Below are 20438 nucleotides of genomic sequence, written 5' to 3' on the forward strand. Positions count from 1 at the left end.
TTGAAATGCGTCCTCCGAAGGCAGCATTTTTCAGTTTTCGGATGCATCCATTGATTGACACTGATTAGCATGCTCAGGTGTGTTTGATTAGGGTTAGCGCTAAACTCTGCAGGAAAGTGGATCTCGAGGTCCAGATTTGAGGATCCCTGCCCTAGATGATGCACTTAAAAGGGTTATCAGATTCCCATTTTCCACAAAATTATATGATTCTTTAGGGTCCTAATGAAAAGTCTATAACATGGTTAAAATTTCTCAATGGTAGAAAAAATCAGCTCTGTCTTTAGCGCACTGTTCTACTCAATGTTGCTTTAAATGCTAATGAGCTCTGTTCACCCCGCCCATCTCTTCCGTGGGGTGACAAGCCATTCTCACGATACTGTTTACTTTAGCCGTGAAACTTACTTACTAGCATAGTATAGGAAAGGTGATTTGCAAAGATTCAATGAACAACAAAATTTGCATCTAACGACCCTTTTAAATAACCAAAAAATGAATGTTGTGAAATGTTGGACACTTCATGGAATCCGAGGTACCACAAGAAAAATTGAAGATGAAGATCTAAGTGCACGTGAAGGAGTATAAATCTGGAGAAGTTGAGTAAGGTATTGTGGTGCAAGATTATGAAGTGCCTTATAAGTGAGTAGCAAGATTTTGAATTCAACTCTATATTTTACTGGAAGACCGGAGAAATGTGATCAGTATAAGGTGTTCTAGAGAGAACACGAGCTGCAGAATTCTGAACCAATTGAAGCTTATTCAGCAATTTGGAGGGAATACCTGTGAAAAGAGCATTGCAGTAGTCTATACGTGAGGTGACTAGTGCGTGAACTGCAGTATTATTATTTGAAAGAAATGGACCTGAGAGGAAGGACAGATTGCAGTATTATCAATGTGTAAAGAGAAACAATTAGATTTAGACACAACAGATCTAGTGCCAACAAGCAGAGCCTCAGTTTTATTGCCATTTAATTTCAAGAAGTTTGCTGAAAGCCAGTCTTTAATTTCAGCTAAACAGCTTGACAAAGATGGCGGAGGAAAAGAACCGGTAGGTTTGGCAGACAGGTAAAGTTGGGTGTCATCCGCATAACAGTGAAAATGAATACCATATTTCCTTAAAATATTACCAAGAGGGAGCATATATATATGGAAGAGAAGTGGGCCCAAAACAGAACCTTGGGGAACACCAGTGGTGACTGTAGATAGTCTTGAACCAAAACCTTTTAATTGAATACGCTGACTGCGTCCAGATAGATATGAAGTAAACCAAGACAGAGCAGTGCCAGTAATACCAATGGAAGCTAATCTGTCAAGAAGTACGTTATGTGAGACAGTATCAAAGGCAGCGCTCAAGTCAAGAAGGACAATATATATAAATATATTGTATATTGTGCCATTTGGGATGCAGCTCTACTCACAATAGTGTTCTAAGTACAAAAATCAGACAAATACCTTGACACATATCATCTGATTGATGTCTTGAGATGTGGTAACTGTAGTATAAGTGGAATAATTGAATCCGGTTCGCGTGTTGGCCGCATCACCACTTTAATTTTCTAGTAAATCAACAGCCCATCGTCAGATATTCCTTAAAAATTACCTGAACAGGTGATTGTGGCCACTTCATCCCCTTTGCAGTCATTCTGTCCCCAGGCTAAAGATGGACAGTGCCACAGACTTGAATCATGTGGTCGACATGTAACTTTATCCAGCCAGTTAGGAGCTGATTTCAGTCTTGGTGTAGAAGCAGACAAAAGACCAGATCTTCCACAGTTCAGCTCTTGACAGATCAGACTCACTGTGTCTCTGTCCATCTGGTTCCAGCACACATTACCCCAGGATCCATTGTAGAAAACCTCCACATTCCCTTCACAGCCCTCAGATAACCTGACCTCTTTAAACTCTAGATGGAAACATATATACTCAGCTTTCACCCAAACTAATTTTTTACAACCACTGAAGAATTACACATGGGTGGCTAAAATACTCCAATGCAATGTTTTGACCCAAACAAAATTAGCAGTTTATTAAAGATGTGTGCTGTTATTTTATCTTTTTTTTTTAACACCAGCACATAGTTTGTCGAGATGTGTGCTCACTACTTTAGATTTTTTTTTTTTTACACAACTGTCTACCTGAGCACACGACTCCAACATCCTCCTTGTGATTACAGTCATGTTTTCCCCAGCCTGATGAAGAGCAGCTCCACAGGGACGTCTCATTCCCCTCACACTCCACCTCATCCAGCCATATGTGTCCAGAACCAGGACCAAACCAGGCTGGTACCTGCTGGTTACTGAGGGCCACTCCACACTGCAGCTGTCTGCACACCACATGGGCATCTTTAATATCCCAGGAGTCATCACACACTGTTCCCCATGAGCCGCTGTGAAAAACCTCCAGCCTCCCTGCACAGTCTCCCCCAGAACCCACCAGCCTGATGGACCCTCGACCTGATATTCAGAGACAGAAAAACACATTATTGATCATGAAAATCTGGAAAATCTTTGCAGATGTTGTTCTTCTCACCAAGGCAGGTGATGTACAGCTGTTGTGTGGAGCTGCAGTTGAGAGTTTGTGGAGAGCTGCAGTTCCCCAGATGAGCTTCACTCCCAGAGCACTGGAAGCCCGTCACACACTCATGACTGTGTTCAGGACTGGATGAAGAGGAGCCGTAGAAGTTCAGCACAGAGCCACAGCCCAGCTGTCTGCAGACCACAGAGGATTCAGTGAGACTCCAGGAGTCCAGCAGAACTCTCCTCCAGACCTGATGGAGGAAAACTTCCAGCTCCCCCTCACACTGTCTCTCTCCAGACAACCGCACCAGTCCATCATGAAGAGCCAGTGAGGAATCTGAAATGTGTTAAAATGTAATGAGATTTAAAAATACATACATTAAAATACATTAAAAAGTTTTTCAGTAACTAAACACTTTCAGCGTCTAATAGGTTTACCAGAGCAGATGACTCCAACATCTCGTCTGTGAGAACATTCAGCTCGACTCCATGAAGAGATGGAACATCAGCCCAGATTTCACCACTTCCCTCTCCAAACCAGTCTGATCCCACAACAGTCACAGCAATCCCACAATTCAGCTGTCTACAGAGGACACTGGCAGCTCTAGTATCCCAGCATGCATCACACATTGTGCCCCACCAAGTAATGAACTTAAGCTCAACTCTTCCAGAACAAGAGTCTGAGCCGTTTACCAGTCTGAGATCTGTGTAACCTGCGCAAAGAACTTTAGTCACTACATGGCCCATTAGAAAAATATTTTCTTTACGTGTGTAGAATAATGTAAAGAGGGTTCATATTATTACTTAGTCATTCGGTAACAATGTAGAAAATAATTTGGGGGAAAATATTTTGTAATATAATACATTTAAGACAGAATATCTTACATCTAAGACACAAAGTATCAAAAACAAAGGAAAAAACACTTAATCGTTAAATGTGGGTAAACCAATCAGGAGCTATTTGCACTAGTTTGAAAGTAAAAAACAAACAACCAGGAACATGGGGAAAAATGGGTACAAAAAAAAAAAAAAAAGTGAAAGCATGAAAAACTGACCAATACATTCAACAACAAAAGAAGTAAAGGAAACACGTGCACTATTTATACACAATAACAAGACCTGGAGAGCCTGATCAAGAAAAATCCAATAAACAAATGGACTACAAAATACACAGGAAATTACATAAAAGTTCAGATATGAAACAAGGGACATTTAATGTAAACACTTTACCAGAACAATTAAGGAATATGTTGTCACTGGCACAGGTGTGTTTGCGTGATGATACTGAACAGAATGAAATCTGAGATTCATTTCCTCTGCACTGTATCTCTTGTGTCCACATCTGAGCGTCTCCTTTGTCAAAAGCAGCTGCTCCCAGCACCTGTACAGGAGCCCCACAGTCCAGCTCTCTACACACAACCTCTGCATCCTGCTGGTCAAAGACAGTGTCACACACTGACATCCACGTCTGATTATGAAGTATCTCTAACCTCCCAGAGCAGAGGTGAGGTCCATTAACAAGTCGAGAAGGTGTATGGCCTGTTTAAATTACATGAAGCACAGCGCACAGTATACAAAACACGTTGGCAATTTAACACCTATAATAACAATACAGATATGTTGATGTTTCACGTAAATCTTTTTTATTTTTGCATAAACAAGTGGAAAAAAACAAACAGTGTAATTATTTGAAGTACAATACTATTTACCTGAACAAATAACCCCAGCATCCATACTGTGAGTACAGACATGTATGCTCCATCCTGATGACCCACAGTTCTTCAATGCTGACTCGGATCCAGCACATAAAATAGTATTCACCCAGATCGGTCCTGATCCCGGTCCAAAATGAGCATCACTCACAGCATCTACAGGTTCTCCACAGTCCAGCTCTCTACACACCACTGCAGCATCAGCCAAATCCCAGAAATCATGACACACTGTTCCCCACTGACCTCTGTGAAGAACCTCCACTCTACCAGCACAGCGACTGTTACCTCCAACCAATCTCACATTTTTTTTATCTAGGTGACAGAAGAAATAGAGAAAGATTACATGTAAAGTTATATAATACTTTCATATTATTTTAACTCTTACCAGCACACATAAGTTTCTGGTCATTGTCATGTGAACAGTTGTGTTTGTGTGGGGTTGAACTAGGACAGATGTGAATCTGAGATTCATTTCCTCTGCACTGAATCTCTTGTGTCCACATCTGAGCGTCTCCTTTGTCAAAAGCAGCTGCTCCCAGCACCTGTACAGGAGCCCCACAGTCCAGCTCTCTACACACAACCTCTGCATCCTGCTGGTCAAAAGCAGCGTCACACACTGTGTACCATGTGTTCCCATAAGAAACCTCCAATCTTCCAGAGCAGCGAGAATTTCAAACAAGTCTGACACCTTAGGTAGCAAACGATAAATTCTAAAAACAGCCAGACAATACTTTCATAAACTTAAATATCTACATTCTGGATCCAGATTCATGTCATTAGTTGTCTACCACAAATTTTCATTTTTTTATATTAAAATGAATCAAAGTAAAATAATTAAGTAGTTAATTTAAAGGGGCAGTTCATCCAAAAATTAAAATTCTATCATTCACTCACCACCATATTAATTAAAATGTATATATATATATAAAAAAAAAAAAATTCCAATGGAACACAATGGAACACACAATATATATAAGCCTGAATGCACTGTAAGCCACTTCGTCTGCTAAATGTGTAAATAAAAAAGGTGGGGTTTAAAGCGGCTCACCTGAGCAGATGACCCCTGCATCTTTAGAGTGATCACAGTCATAAAAACCCCACTCTACTGATCCACAGAACTTCAGTGTAGACTCTGATCCAGTACATAACATAATACGACTCCAGATTGGTCCTGATCCTTGTCCGAAGTAAGCAGAACCCAGAGCATCTACAGGTTCTCCACAGTCCAGCTCTCTACACACCACTGCAGCTTTGGTCATATCCCAGTCCTCTTGACACACTGTTCCCCACTGACCTCTATGAAGAACTTCTACTCTACCAGCACATGAATTGTTACCACCAACCAACCTTACTTTCATATTTTCTATATAATGAATAGCAAGAAAGAAAAAAAAAAAGAAACAGATGTGGACAAAGGGAATGCATAATGCAAACAGAAAAAATCCCTACAGTAAAAATGTAAATTTATTCTACATTTAGGGGAATTAAATTAATTTTAATTTTACATTTAACAAAAATAAATTGCTCAAACCTGCACACACAAGTCCAATATTATTTTCATGAGAACAATTGTTTTCATATGATGGTGATTTTGGACAGAGGTGAATCTGAGACTCATTTCCTCTGCACTGAATCTCTTGTGTCCACATCTGAGCGTCTCCTTTGTCAAAAGCAGCTGCTCCCAGCACCTGTACAGGAGCCCCACAGTCCAGCTCTCTACACACAACCTCTGCATCCTGCTGGTCAAAGACAGTGTCACACACTGACATCCACGTCTGATCATGAAGTATCTCCAACCTCCCAGAGCAGCGAGAACCTCCAACCAGTCTGACTTCTGAAAGAACATAAAAATAACATCATTTAAATTAGGGAACAAAACCAGTTTTATGATATTATATTTTCTTCATTAATTATTAATCATTTTAAATGCCACTGTTTGTTGAGATAAAATGTAAAAAAATTGATAAAATTATAAAATGATAAAAAATTGATAAAATGTACACATATTTAAAAATATTTTAAGTGGAAATTTATTCACCCCCATGGAATTCACAAAAAAACACAAACATACAAGATAATGCAACTTTTACAATAGAATGGTTATGATGTATTTTTGTGATCACTAATTCTCATGTCAGTTTTATGTCCCAAGTTCGATAGCTCTGCCAGCTGTTTTTCTATAATAATACAAAACTTTGAACTTACCTGAACAAATAACTTGAGCACTCTTATCAAGACACTCATCATGAACACTTGATTGCATGGATCCACATTTCTTAAGAGTAGACTCTGATCCATTACACATTGCATTTTTTATTAAGATGGGTCCTGAACCAAGCCCAAAATGAGCATCACCCAGAGCATCTACAGGTTCTCCACAGTCCAGTTCTCTACACACCACTGCAGCATCAGCCAAATCCCAGCCAACACCACACACTGTTCACATTCTATGGCAATAAAGTCCTGTACAGGAGCCCCACAGTCCAGCTCTCTACACACAACCTCTGCATCCTGCTGGTCAAAGACAGCGTCACACACTGACATCCACGTCTGATTATGAAGTATCTCTAACCTCCCAGAGCAGCGAGATCCTCCAACCAGCCTGACTTCTGAATAAGAAAAAAAAAATGCCATAGCTATATATTAATTCATTCATTTAACAGATTATGAATTGTCAAACAAATGTTATTTTTAATCGTTGAATGACTAAATAATGAGAATCAAAATGTTAACAAAGCAAGCATCTTAATAATAATAAAAAAAAAACATATGTATTAGAAAGCAATATGAAAAGCACAAAACATACATAAATATAACCTAAAATATGAACAATATATACTTTACCTGAGCAGATGACCCCAGCAACTTTAGAATGATCACAGTTGTGTTTATCCCATCCCAATGAACCACAGTTCTTCAGTGTAGATTCTGATCCAGTACACATGACATAACTCATCCAGACTGGTCCTGATCCTGGTCCAAAATGAGCATTATACAGAGCATCTACAGGTTCTCCACAGTCCAGCTCTCTACACACCACTGCAGCATCTTTAAGATCCCAGAAATCATCACACACTGTTCCCCACTGACCTCTGTGAAGAACCTCCACTGTACCAGCACAGTGACTGTGACCACCAACCAACCTCACATTCACATAAGCTAAATATTGAGCAGAAAGAATAAAGATTAAGTAACTGAAGAGAGTCTGAGGGAACTATTTATTCCTTATAAATTTGCATTGTTTGAAAGACAGGTGTATTCTGTGATGTCGGGGATGTGTATTATTAATATTATTATTTTTTCTGTTTGGTTTTTTTCACAAAAAAAATGTGTGCTCACGGTCGAATTTTCTTGGGATCTATACATACAAAATTTGTTTTCTCACCTTTTTTTGTGGTATGAATTTAACAAAAGCCATTTCAATTTATTATAAACAGTCTACTGTTTAATCACGGGGAAAACAAAGTTTCACCTTTGATTACACTTACTAAAAATGTATGCATTTACATGAAACCACTTACATAACTTTATCACGCATAGAAACTACAGTGTTCAAACTGTCAATTTCATCGTCAGTCAACCCAAGCGACTGACATGTTAATGTATGGTTATATAGTACAATGACATTTGACAATTTTTTTTTTTTTTTTGCACTGTGAAAATTAAGCAGAGATCTACTAAAAACATGACAGGGAAAAAAAATGTAATAATGCATGCCACTACGGGTTTCATAAATAAATAAACCCGATTAAATATTAATATTTTAGTCATTACAAGACACCACATTACATTAAAGCATAATTGATTTTATATATATATATATATATATATAAAACACAATATTCAGAGAATGTCTAAAACAGTTTTATCTTTTTCTATTCCTTGTCTACTCACCAGCTGTAGTGTGTATTACATCTACAGACAGTAAAATGAGTGTCAGGCATCTCCCCATCATCCTCATCCTCAGCATGATTAACTCAACACCCAGTGTACAAGCTTCTCCGCTCTGATGATACAGAAGTACAGGCATCCTCTCAGCCCCCTTAATGAGAGAGAAAGAGGCCCAACACCCTCCAATCACACTCGCTATTACCTTATTAGACACAACAGAGGAAATCATCAAACAACTTCAGTGACAAATCAGAGGACGCTTTTCTGATTTTCTCCATATATATCAAAATAGTAAGTGTTGATGAACTCCTCCTCCTTCTCAAGACACATTTTATATATAAGTAGGCAGGAAACTCTGCAGTTTATTTACCGCATCAAAGCCCAACACCTGCAGAGACTAGATAAACAACTAACTGAAAATGGCCTAAAAATGTCTTTTAATGTACACATATGTTAGCATGATATTAACACGTAATAAATTCAAAACAAAATAAACTATTTTTTTAAGTACCCTTTTTTAAGCCTCTTGCTGTGTAATCTTTCATCTCAATCTCAAAACAATTGCTGAGACTAAAGTGACATTTACTCAAATTGCACAAAATTGGTTTCTTTCAGGTGACCCACAAAAACCATAATTGTCAGAGTTAAGATAAACGTCTTGTTCACCTTGTGACCAGCAGAGAGAGCTGCTGTGCTACATTTCTGCTGAAGTATTGCACATTGATTCATGGACATAGTCATATAGTCTCTTCTTCTCTACGTTTTAGTGGTTCTTGTCCAGAATGTCTGGACAGTATGGACCAGATTTAGCCATTCAATTTGAGAAAAATAAGTACAAATATAGTGGTTGTCAAAAAAGGTTTTTCTCATGAAATGGCGTGCAGAACTCACTTTTGTATATTTATCATCACTGACATTTACAAGCGTGAATATATCAACTCACGATTATCTGTGCATTAATTAAGTATGAATAATGCATTTTTGTGCCACCATATTGTAAAGTGTTACCCAAAAGTTAACAATACTAGCAACCTGAAAAATGGAACAATAGGGGCACTTTAAAAAGCTGAGATTACATATTGGGTTCTCTTTCGAGGGACCTTGAGAAGGGAGCGAGACGCTGCGTTGCTTTGTCATACTTCCACCATGCCTGAGGCCAATTTACAGTACTTCAGCCAATCAGAAACTGTTGCTGTCTGGTCTAGGCCTCCTTTATTGCATCCATGATATTCTGTCAATGTTTGTAGTCATATTGTTAGCTATGTGACAACACAAATAGTTAGAACAAGTAATAATAATAAAAAAAAAGTATCCCATGTTTACAATTAAATATACTGCTGTACTGCCTATTCTTCTGCCAGAGGTCCTAAACATCTTGTTTAGATACATGAAATCATGGATCCAATTAAATTGCAACATGTAAAACATTTAAAACTGACTCGGTCCATACTAGAAGGGCTTATAGTGGGCTATTGTTGGATCTTTCAGCAGGACAAAGATCCACAAACAAACCTCAAAATCAAAACAAACATGGAACCAACATGGAGCAGTGAATCTGAAGGATCTGGATTGAATCTGGATGAAGGAAAGGTCTCTGATCTCTTGTCAGATGTTCTCCAAACTTATCAGCCATTATAGGAGACAATGCAGAGCTGCTATTTGGCAAAAGGAGGTTGCAAAAAGTACTGAATAAAGGAGTATGATTTTGGCCAATGTGTATTAGAGAAAAACATTTATTTCATTAAGGGATTTCTGTCCCATTTTAAGTTCTTATTCTCCAGTGAAAGACTAGATTTTTGTATATTTTTTTTTTTTAAATAAAAGATCAAAAGGATTAATGATACAGATTTATTTTCACAGAAGCCTTGATCATATTTACCATATGCATTTTGAGCACAACTGTAAATGTCTTTTATTAATTACAAAAGACATACTTTACATTCCACATTTAATGACAAAAGTAGTATGCATTTTGACTCCCACACAGCATCATCAGTTATCAAGACAAGTCATCTAGAACAAAATTTTGGAAATATTGGAAAAAGTACATCCATCAGACACATACATCCAAAAATCACGTCAACAAAATTCCCCACTTCCCTGGAACCAAAGTTTATATTTCATGTGTTTATTAGTCACATTGAATCAATGAAAGTATATCAATCTTTTGTTTCCTGTAAAGATGTGCATTACTCTTGCGGGTCATATTCGGAGTTTCAGCGCCTTCAGATGGATATATACAACCAATCACAGAACTGTGCTTCACTGAAAGAAATGCATGACAATTACAGCTTTTGCCTAATCTTGATTGCGATTTAATTTCGATTAATCCTGCACCCCTATTTAATATATTGAGTATTTATTCAACATTTTCCATGTGTAATACATTTTAAAGACGAGCATTTTTTTTTTACAGATTTCACAACTTCAAGATGAGTTTAATTATCTGAAAATGTTTAAGACATCATGACACAATATGTATAATAATAATCTAAAATACACAATAGATGTAATTTTTTATAATATAATTAAAATGCACAAGTTATACATGCATATTTTAATAATCTTAATTATGAAAGAAATAAACCTGTAGCAAGATGTCTCAGTATATAAGTGACCATAATTCTCTGGTATGATTTGTTGCACTTCAAAAAGAGTTAAAAAGAGTTATTGTCACTGATGGAGATTTAAGTACAAAATGTAAACATCGGTGGAATGCAGATAAAACATTAAACTTAAACTCTCTGGACCCTTGGTTGTGCTTTCAGTTATACAGTTCCTCTATGTTTTCCAGGCTCCTCCCCCACATCATCATAGTCTGGAAAACAAGATTCAAATTAAATTAGCTAAAATGAGCAGAGCAATTCATCATTTAAAGACTAATTGCAAACACTAAATAAAATAAAGATTCAGTGTATGGTATAAAAAGTTCAAATGGTGTTTAATTATGTCACTCATACATTACTTTGCATTTTTCAAATCATCATACTCCACCAAAACATGCTCTGATATAAATGTCGCTAATATTAAATTGTCTTTGCCAATATAATTTCAAGAAAACGGAAGGAAAATTATTCTAATTTAGCAAGGAATATTTTAAAATCCTTACCTGTTTGAACATTGAAGAACTGCTGTACAGTGACGACATCATCATAGTTTTCTGATAATTCTTCTTCAGTTAAATAATAGAAAATAAAATGCATTCATTAAAAGTACACAATTTGGAGAGGCACAGATTGCAATATCCTTAGCCGATTCCAATTTCCATTTTTTTCTGTACCGATTTTGCCAATTCTAATTTTCTAAGAACTACAAGGAATTCAACAAAAAAAAAAAAAAAAAAAAAAAAAAAAATATATAATAATAATAATAATAATATATATATATATATATATATATATATATATATATATATTTTTTTTTTTTTTTTTTTTTTTTTTTTTTTTTAATAAAGGAATACAGTACTGTGTAAATTTTTTTTAAGGCAGTCATTTCTATCTTTTGCTGTAGTGTGTCAGTAATAAATATCAGTTTACATTTCCAAACATTATCATCATCCAGTCTGTCTGGAATAACATGAAGAAACAGAACAAACTGAGACAGACTAATCCAGAAGAACCGTGGCAATGTCTACGAAACACTTCAAGAAACCTGCAAAGCTACAGTACTGCCTTCAAAAATAATGCTATAAATATATTTTATTAATGAACTTATATTAACTTAACTAAATTAAATCAACATTTGATTTCAGGTATCTTAGCAGGTTGGTTTCTTGAAGTGTCTTGGAGACATGTTTTTGTATGCGTTTAATTAGGCTGGTTGAGTACCCACTTTAAACTACATTGTGCAACAATATTATTGCTTAAATTTCCTAATGAAATGAACAGAATTTTAAATCGGAGATTTTTGTTTTATATAAAAAGTAACAAAAAAAGAAAACATAGGCTATTGCAATTTATTGGAAGGGAGGTCAACTATGCAGTGTTCATTCATCAACTGAAAATAGCATAGACCAAACTCCCTTTTTACAAGATGCAATATTGGTCATGGGTGTCCCCAGGATGTGATTGGGAAGTTTCAGTAAAAAATTGGCCAAAAGATCATGTTATAACAGCTCTAAAATGTCATTTTTGGGGTGCGTCTAAATGTATCACTCTAAATGCAAATTAGCTGCATATTCCCGCCCCGTCTCCAGAAGACATTTTTGATGGCCAAGTTTCAGTGCTTCCCTAGTTGTTTTTGTTATTGATGTTTTAATCAGGCTTCTTGTCCGGTCAGGCAAGTAAATTTCTCTCTTATAAAAACCAAAAAAAAAAAAAAAAAAAAAAACTACTTGTCCCAGACAAGCATTGATACATTAATCAAGCCCCATGGTTTACTTTGGCCTTGCACATATTATGAATTCTGAACTTTGTGTTTTCACCACTCACAGTGAAGAACTTTCAGGACTATGTTGTTAACGCATGAATGTGAGCGTAACTGTAATGTCAAAATGGAAATTCTTGGAATCGGCAAGACGTGAGACTGGCCATTTACTGGTAAGGGACAATCACGCGGAATATCAGCTGATTCCGATCCCTGGCCGGTCAATCTCTAGTTCACTTGTACTATTAGAAATCATATAAATAGTGTTTAAATGTAGAAATAAATAACAGATGTAAACCTGTAGCATGATGTCTCCCACCAGCAGTGATCGCGTCATCATAATCCTCTGGTGTCATTTGTTGCTCTTTTAAATTATGCAGTATAAAATAAAAAAAATGAGCAGAGACTAAGTGCACAGTTCATAAGCCAGACAGGTAATTTAATTAAGTGAAATCCTGTGATTGGTTACAATTTCACTGACCTGATTGACCTTTTGTGGTGGTGATGTCATTATAGTAGTCAGGGGTGACTCCTACTGAAGAGTTTGCTAAAAATAAATTGTCGATAAATTGTAATTGTTAATAATTAAATTTAACATGCATTTTTTTTTTTGTAGAATATGCTTGTGCCTTCTAACCTGAAATAAGTTTATCAACATCTTCATACCCAGAATGCTGTTCTTTAGAAAGGACACTTCCTGTTATTAGGGAATTAAAACCATCGGACACATGATCACAATCATAAATCATCCTAAATCCACAATACTTTTGGATCATAAAGGCTAACACTAACTATATATAATTTCAATGCACAAAACATCCCTCAAAGGAATCAGAGTGATTTACTCTACTCACCCCTCTGAATAAAGAGATCACCCTGTTGATCTCAACACACCAGACTCTATAACACTTACCCCTCTGAGTGAAGAGACTATGTCTATTAGTGGGTCTCCGCTGAAGCTCTTCATACACGGCTTCAGTCGTCGTCCTGTGTCTCCTCTTAGAGAGAGCTGTGAGTGTAGACAGACAAACCTGCTGTCAGTTCACAACACATGACTGATCACACACTGAATAAGACACAATATGACAGTCTTTGTATCTCTCCTACCTCTCCTCATCACTCTGTTCTGCTGAATCAGTATAAGCAGTGGCACTAAGAGCAGTAAGAGCACAACTCCCAGAACAATCACAAGCACTGGGGGGACGGAGAGAGTTTGTGGAGGAGAGACTGATGTTGAGCGCACTGGAGGAGAAACTGGAGGAGAAGCTGATGTTGTGGCTGGAGTAGAGGACACTGACACATCTGGCAATATAAAATTATTTAATTGATAAATTATTTAAATACACAAATATTACTTAGCGCTAAACTGATAAAATAAATAATATTTCTCTGTGATTGTTGTGACCTGCACAGGTGAGTCCAGCGTGCTCTTTGTGGGAGCAGTCAGTGTGGTTTTTCAGGGAGAGAGGACAGTCCCACAGGTGAATCTCATTCCCTCTGCACTCGACTCTGTTCATCCACACAACACCTTCACCAGCACCAAAGACTGAATTCCCATCAGCCCTCAGTGCTGCTCCACAACCCAGCTGCCTGCAGACCACCTGAGCATCGCTGATGTCCCACTGATCATCACAGACTGAGCCCCACACAGCGTTATGATACACCTCCAGCCTCCCAGAGCACCGGCCCTTACCTCCACTCAGTCTGAGAGCAACATGATCTGAAACACACACACAGACAGAACAACAATGTGTGGTCAGGCGTTTACAACATGCAGAGATAAAATCCCGTCATTGTCCCCAGAAAAACAAATACATTACAAAGGCTGTTATGATGCTATTTTCCCCAAAGTTAAACTTACCTGAACACTGTTTCTGGTGGGGAGATGAGGACCATGTCAGATAGCTTCGAGGGGACTCATGGCTTTTATGTTCTGTAATCAGTTCATTAATTTATACATCAATACATAGGCCTATATATTATCAGTATTAAACTCTATCTTGCTCTTTCTCTCTCTACACACACACACACATATATACAGTACACTGAACAAAAAGATCTAAGACTTTTTCTATGTACACAAAAGGCCTATTTCTCTCAAATATTGTTCACAAATTGGTTGAAATCTGTGTTAGTGAGCACTTCCCCTTTGCCAAGATATCCATCTACCTCACAGGTGTGGCATATCAAGATGCTGATTAAGATAGCATGATTATTCCACGAGTGTGCCTTAGGCTGGCCACATTAAAAGGCCACTCTAAAATGTGTAGTTTTACTATATTGGGGGGTCCGAAAACCAGTCAGTATCTGGTGTACATTTTAGATTGGCCTTTTATAGTGGAATTTTTTGAAAAAAGCTGATTTGGAAAATGGTCCTTCTCATTAGGGATAAATTCCCCTTCACTGTAACCTTGAAGCATTTTTAATTATTCAGTTGTAAAAGCAGATTGTAGTTTCTGTAGTACTTGTATAACAATTCGAATGTATTTCACATCTAAAAGAAAGGCTACATCCACAGCTTTTCCAAGACTTGGGCCAGGCACTTTTAAATGGCAGTATCGGAGCCGATACCAATCCAGAATATCAGATCGTTGCATCCCTACAAAATAGTGCTTGTGGTTTTGGTATATATTTAATCTTGAATTTTTTTTTTTTTTTTTTTGCATCAGTTTTACCTGAGCAGTTGATTTTGGTGACTTCATCTTCATTGCAGTCATTCTGTCCCCAGGGTGAAGATGGACATTGCCACAGATTTGAATCATGTGGTCGACATGTTACTTTATCCAGCCAGTTAGGAGCTGATTTCACTCTTGGTGTAGAAGCAGACAAAATACCAGATATTCCACAGTTCAGCTCTTGACAGATCAGACTGACTGTGTCTCTGTCCATCTGGTTCCAGCACACATTACCCCAGGATCCATTGTAGAAAACCTCCACATTCCCTTCACAGCCCTCAGTTAACCTGATCTCTTTAAAATCTTAAAGGAAATGAAAACAAATATCAATTTAAAATCCTTTTTTTTTTTAATTAATTATACAGCAGTCTAGTTTTTACCTGAGCACACGACTCCTACATCCTCCTTGCGATTACAGTCATGTTTTCCCCAGCCTGAAGAAGAGCAGCTCCACAGGGACGTCTCATTCCCCTCACACTCCACCTCATCCAGCCATATGTGTCCAGAACCAGGACCAAACCAGGCTGGTACCTGCTGGTTACTGAGGGCCACTCCACACTGCAGCTGTCTGCACACCACATGGGCATCTTTAATATCCCAGGAGTCATCACACACTGTCCCCCATGAGCCGCTGTGAAAAACCTCCAGCCTCCCTGCACAGTCTCCCCCAGAACCCACCAGCCTGATGGATCCACGACCTGATATTCAGAGACAGAAAAACACATTATTCATCACTAACAACTGAAGAATCTGTCCAGATGTTGTTGTTCTCACCAAGGCAGGTGATGTACAGCTGTTGTGTGGAGCTGCAGTTAAGAGTTTGTGGAAAGCTGCAGTTCCCCAGATGAGCTTCACTCCCAGAGCACTGGAAGCCCGTCACACACTCATGACTGTGTTCAGGACTAGATGAAGTGGAGCTGTAGAAGTTCAGCACAGAGCCACAGCCCAGCTGTCTGCAGACCACAGAGGATTCAGTGAGACTCCAGGAGTCCAGCAGAACTCTCCTCCAGACCTGATGGAAGAAAACTTCCAGCTCCCCCTCACACTGTCTCTCTCCAGACAACCGCACCAGACCATCATGAAGAGCCAGAGAGGAATCTGAGGAGATGAGGAATTTTACGAATATGTTGAAAGATATTGCAGTATGTATTCAACATTTTTGCTTAATAAAATCCTCTCACCAGAGCAGATGACTCCAACATCTCGTCTGTGCGAACATTCAGCTCGACTCCATGAAGAGATGGAACATTCTGAGAGTTTTGTTTCATTCCCGTCACAATCAAACACATCAGCCCAGATTTCACCACTTCCCTCTCCAAACCAGTCTGATCCCACAACAGACACAGCAATCCCACAATTCAGCTGTCTACAGAGGACACTGGCAGCTCTCATATCCCAGCATGCATCACACACTGTGCCCCACTCATTGAGGAACTGAAGCTCCACTCTTCCAGAACAAGAGTCTGAACCGTTCATCAGTTTGACTTTTGTATAACCTGAATATAAAAGTCAAAATATAATGCTATAATGCTGCAGAAGATATAATATATCAAATATAAAGAAAGAGTCACTGAATATTGATATTTTACCAGAACATATCATGTCCACGTTATTGTCACTGGTGCAGTTGTGATTGTATGTTGACACTGAACAGAATGAAATATGAGACTCATTTCCTCTGCACTGAATCTCTTGTGTCCACATCTGAGCGTCTCCTTTGTCAAAAGCAGCTGCTCCCAGCACCTGTACAGGAGCCCCACAGTCCAGCTCTCTACACACAACCTCTGCATCCTGCTGGTCAAAGACAGCGTCACACACTGACATCCACGTCTGATCATGAAGTATCTCCAACCTCCCAGAGCAGCGAGAACCTCCAACCAGTCTGGCTTCTAAGAAGACACAGATAATGCCACAGATAATGTTGTTTCATCCCAATTGAGCATGACTTTATACAATGAAGAAAAAAACTTAACGGGACTTGATCCCTAAACAAGCTACAGAAGATATGCAATTATGTACTGTATGTGGCTGCTTTCTTTTACATATTATTATTCTGTCCCAAACAAACATTATGGTAACCTGAACTAGGATGACTATAATAATAATAATAAATATATATATATATATATAAATAAAATAAAAAAAAACCTCTACAAATTTCTGCATGTTGGAACAAATGAAAAAAATCGTTATCGTTAAATTATTTAGCCCAAACAAACATTATTTCTCATGCCCATTGAAACTGGAGGCACGTGCACCCTCAGATTTTGAGCCAAGTGGATTTTGAATGCAGCTTCCAAAAGACAAAAAAAATAAAAATATCCGTATAATTTATATATATATATATATATATATATATATATATATATATATATATATATATATATATATATATATATATATATATATATATATATATACATATAAATAACGGTTTGATTATATTTTTCAGTGCTTCACATAACCAGCTACTAAATTCAGATCTGCATGGCTGGCACTGAGCCAGAGACAGATGAGTTTTTATAGCACTGTGCATTATAACTAATCACTCTCGATTTTGTTGAGTTTATGAATGCAATGACCAATCAGAGGCATTCAGATGAGTCATCGCTGAAACACTCGTCAGTGTGCGTGCACTAACTGACTAAATTCTGCTCTCCGTCGAATTCTCTAATCAGAAACAATAAAGTGCAGATGTGCGTACAAATGTAAAAGATTAATTTCAAAAGTGTAAGCAGCTTCAGTAAATATAATGGGAGTTTTTGTGCTTCAACTCTGGCTAGATAAATGTTTTTTGCTTTATTTCTGTCAAAGTAAATGAAAGTGTTATAATTAGTTGCTCACAATGTTTTTATTATTGTTATTATTAAATTCACATTAAATGCAAAGTCAGTCGTATTTAAAATATTTTATGGCATGACACCCTTATTTGGTACAAACATGATCTTTAAAGGTACAAAATGCATTTACGTACACATATTTCATGATATACTGTAGTTAACATGTTTGGGAATATAAAAAAAAAAAATGTTTACATTTATAACTATGAATGAGAATCATTATTTTGATGCTAAATGTCACTGGTTATTGATGCACACAGGTGGAATAAATGCATTTACACATGAATAAGATTACATGATAAGATACATTTACTCTTTGTATACTCAACTGTATAAAAAAAATAAAAATAAGAACTGACAGATGGACATTTTATATTTTATAGTCTTTTTTACTGAGTCAATCCATCTCAAGTGAACTAGGTTACTTGACCATTTATTTTATTTTATTTTATTTTATTTTATTTTATCTCTTTGCGCTACACAAAAGACACCCTCTGTGGTTAAATCAAGTAAAAATATATATTTTTTTTTAAGTATATGATAAATGCACATAAATGCAGCCTATGCAATCATAAGAAACTTGAAATAAGACAATAAAACATTTAAAAATCATAATGGTTCCAAACTGTTGACAAGTAATTTATTAAAATGTAAATGCTTTAACATTAAAATTAGCTCCACTTTCACAACAGTCTCATTTCACCACTGCTACAGCCTGTCATGCTGGGATGTGTTTCTTTTTTAATTTAACACACACTCAGAGTTGCCATTGACCACTAATTGTCTTGCATGTATCCAATTAAAGGATTGTTTGTTTGTAATTTCATAAAATTCTGTAAACATCGCTGCATTATTTCCAACGCAACTTTCTGAGGACTGTGTTGAAATCCAAAAAATTCCTTGAGTTTTCTGAGGAGTCAAGGTTAGGGTTAAGGGATAGAAAATGTACACTATAAATAACATTAGAGTCCCATTAAACCTGATATACAGTATGTGTGTGTAGGAAAGAGAGAATACTAAGAGGTACTCTGAAAAAAACTCTCAAAAGCTTATTCCAACCTTCCTTGAACTGTGTGAAAAGGATCAAATCCTGGTGCTACTGGAAGAGAGCTTTTAAGCATTTAATAACTCATAATTCAGTTCCATTTAACCCCTTGGTAAAAGCATTGGAGGCTTGGCTGTTAGGGCCTCGAGTTATGCTCACTTTCGGATATTCTTTTTCAGAACAAATGTTGCTCTAAAAGTGGGCAGTCAAACACACTGGTGCATTTGCTCTTAGCTCGTGGTACGCAGTGATTGTCAAATACTCAGTAAATAAACAGAAGAATCTGAAAAATCAACTAAATATTTACAAAAAAAAATTGTTTATAAAAACACTAATAAGCAAACACTGAAATCGAGTAAAAGTTTACAGTAAAACTATTGAAAGTGCTTTTTTCCCAAAACCTTACTCAAGTTAATGTAATGAAAATAATTAACCTTTGCATGTATCTGAAGTATAATTTAATAAATTGACAAAAATGATTAAATGAACCCTATTGTTTTTAGTAAAGAGGAACATGTGTTCCTCAGTGATGACAAGGTTTGGGACTTTTTACCTGAGCAGATGACTCCGGCATCTCTAGTATGATTGCAATAATCTTTACCCCATGCCCCTGATATACAGTACTTCAAGGTGGATTCTGAACCAACACATCTGACATGAGTCATCCAGATTGCTCCTGATCCTTGACCAAAGTGTGCATCACCCAGAGCATCTACAGGTTCTCCACAGTCCAGCTCTCTACACACCACTGCAGCATCAGCCAAATCCCAGTCATCATCACACACTGTTCCCCACTGACCTCTGTGAAGAACCTCCACTCTACCAGCACAGCGACTGTGACCACCAACCAACCTCACATTCACACGGTCTGTATATTGAACAGAGAAAATGAAAGAGAGAGAGAGAGAGCATATTGTGACTTATTATATGATTATATTGTAATTTAAAACATCACACTATAATAAAAATATTTAAAGCAAGTAATTTATAAACACAATATTTCAGAAAGTAACTCTAGTAACAGTAATGTCTAAAAGGCTCCAACGTCTATTTTTTAATGCTGTACTTACCAGCTGTTATTAGTATTATAACTGAAGACAGTAAAATGAGTGTCATGCATCTCCCCATCATCCTCATCCTCAGCGTGATTAACTCAACACCCAGTGTACAAGCTTCTCTGCTCTGATGATACAGAAGTACAGGCATCCTCTCAGCCCCCTTAATGAGAGAGAAAGAGACCCAACACCCTCCAATCACACTCGCTATTACCTTATTAGACACAACAGAGGAAATCATCAAACAACTTCAGTGACAAATCAGAGGACGCTTTTCTGACATTCACCATATATAAATATATACATCTAAACAGTCAGTGCTGATGAACTCCTCCTCCCATA

At 37.3% G+C, this 20438-nt stretch overlaps 1 protein-coding gene across 1 annotated transcript in view; it reads right to left on the minus strand.

Annotated features, from left to right (window-relative positions):
• Positions 1 to 20438, minus strand: part of LOC113068511 (deleted in malignant brain tumors 1 protein-like) — a 67136-nt gene that overhangs the window by 4682 nt on the left and 42016 nt on the right. The window contains exons 26-44 of the mRNA XM_026241240.1: positions 19595 to 19909; positions 16746 to 17060; positions 16459 to 16652; positions 15537 to 15810; positions 13887 to 14201; positions 13589 to 13783; positions 13395 to 13490; positions 13119 to 13178; positions 12963 to 13028; positions 12780 to 12845; positions 11226 to 11288; positions 10891 to 10934; positions 8120 to 8267; positions 7070 to 7384; positions 5463 to 5588; positions 4223 to 4537; positions 2799 to 2801; positions 2133 to 2450; positions 1598 to 1900 (exon numbers count right to left, since the gene is read on the minus strand). Coding sequence (XP_026097025.1) covers positions 1598 to 1900; positions 2133 to 2450; positions 2799 to 2801; positions 4223 to 4537; positions 5463 to 5588; positions 7070 to 7384; positions 8120 to 8267; positions 10891 to 10934; positions 11226 to 11288; positions 12780 to 12845; positions 12963 to 13028; positions 13119 to 13178; positions 13395 to 13490; positions 13589 to 13783; positions 13887 to 14201; positions 15537 to 15810; positions 16459 to 16652; positions 16746 to 17060; positions 19595 to 19909 — 3531 coding nt within the window. The remainder of the gene's footprint in view (positions 1 to 1597; positions 1901 to 2132; positions 2451 to 2798; positions 2802 to 4222; positions 4538 to 5462; positions 5589 to 7069; positions 7385 to 8119; positions 8268 to 10890; positions 10935 to 11225; positions 11289 to 12779; positions 12846 to 12962; positions 13029 to 13118; positions 13179 to 13394; positions 13491 to 13588; positions 13784 to 13886; positions 14202 to 15536; positions 15811 to 16458; positions 16653 to 16745; positions 17061 to 19594; positions 19910 to 20438) is intronic.

Source organism: Carassius auratus, chromosome 4, assembly GCF_003368295.1.
Source record: "Carassius auratus strain Wakin chromosome 4, ASM336829v1, whole genome shotgun sequence".
In the NCBI taxonomy this organism is placed as follows: Eukaryota; Metazoa; Chordata; class Actinopteri; order Cypriniformes; family Cyprinidae; genus Carassius; species Carassius auratus.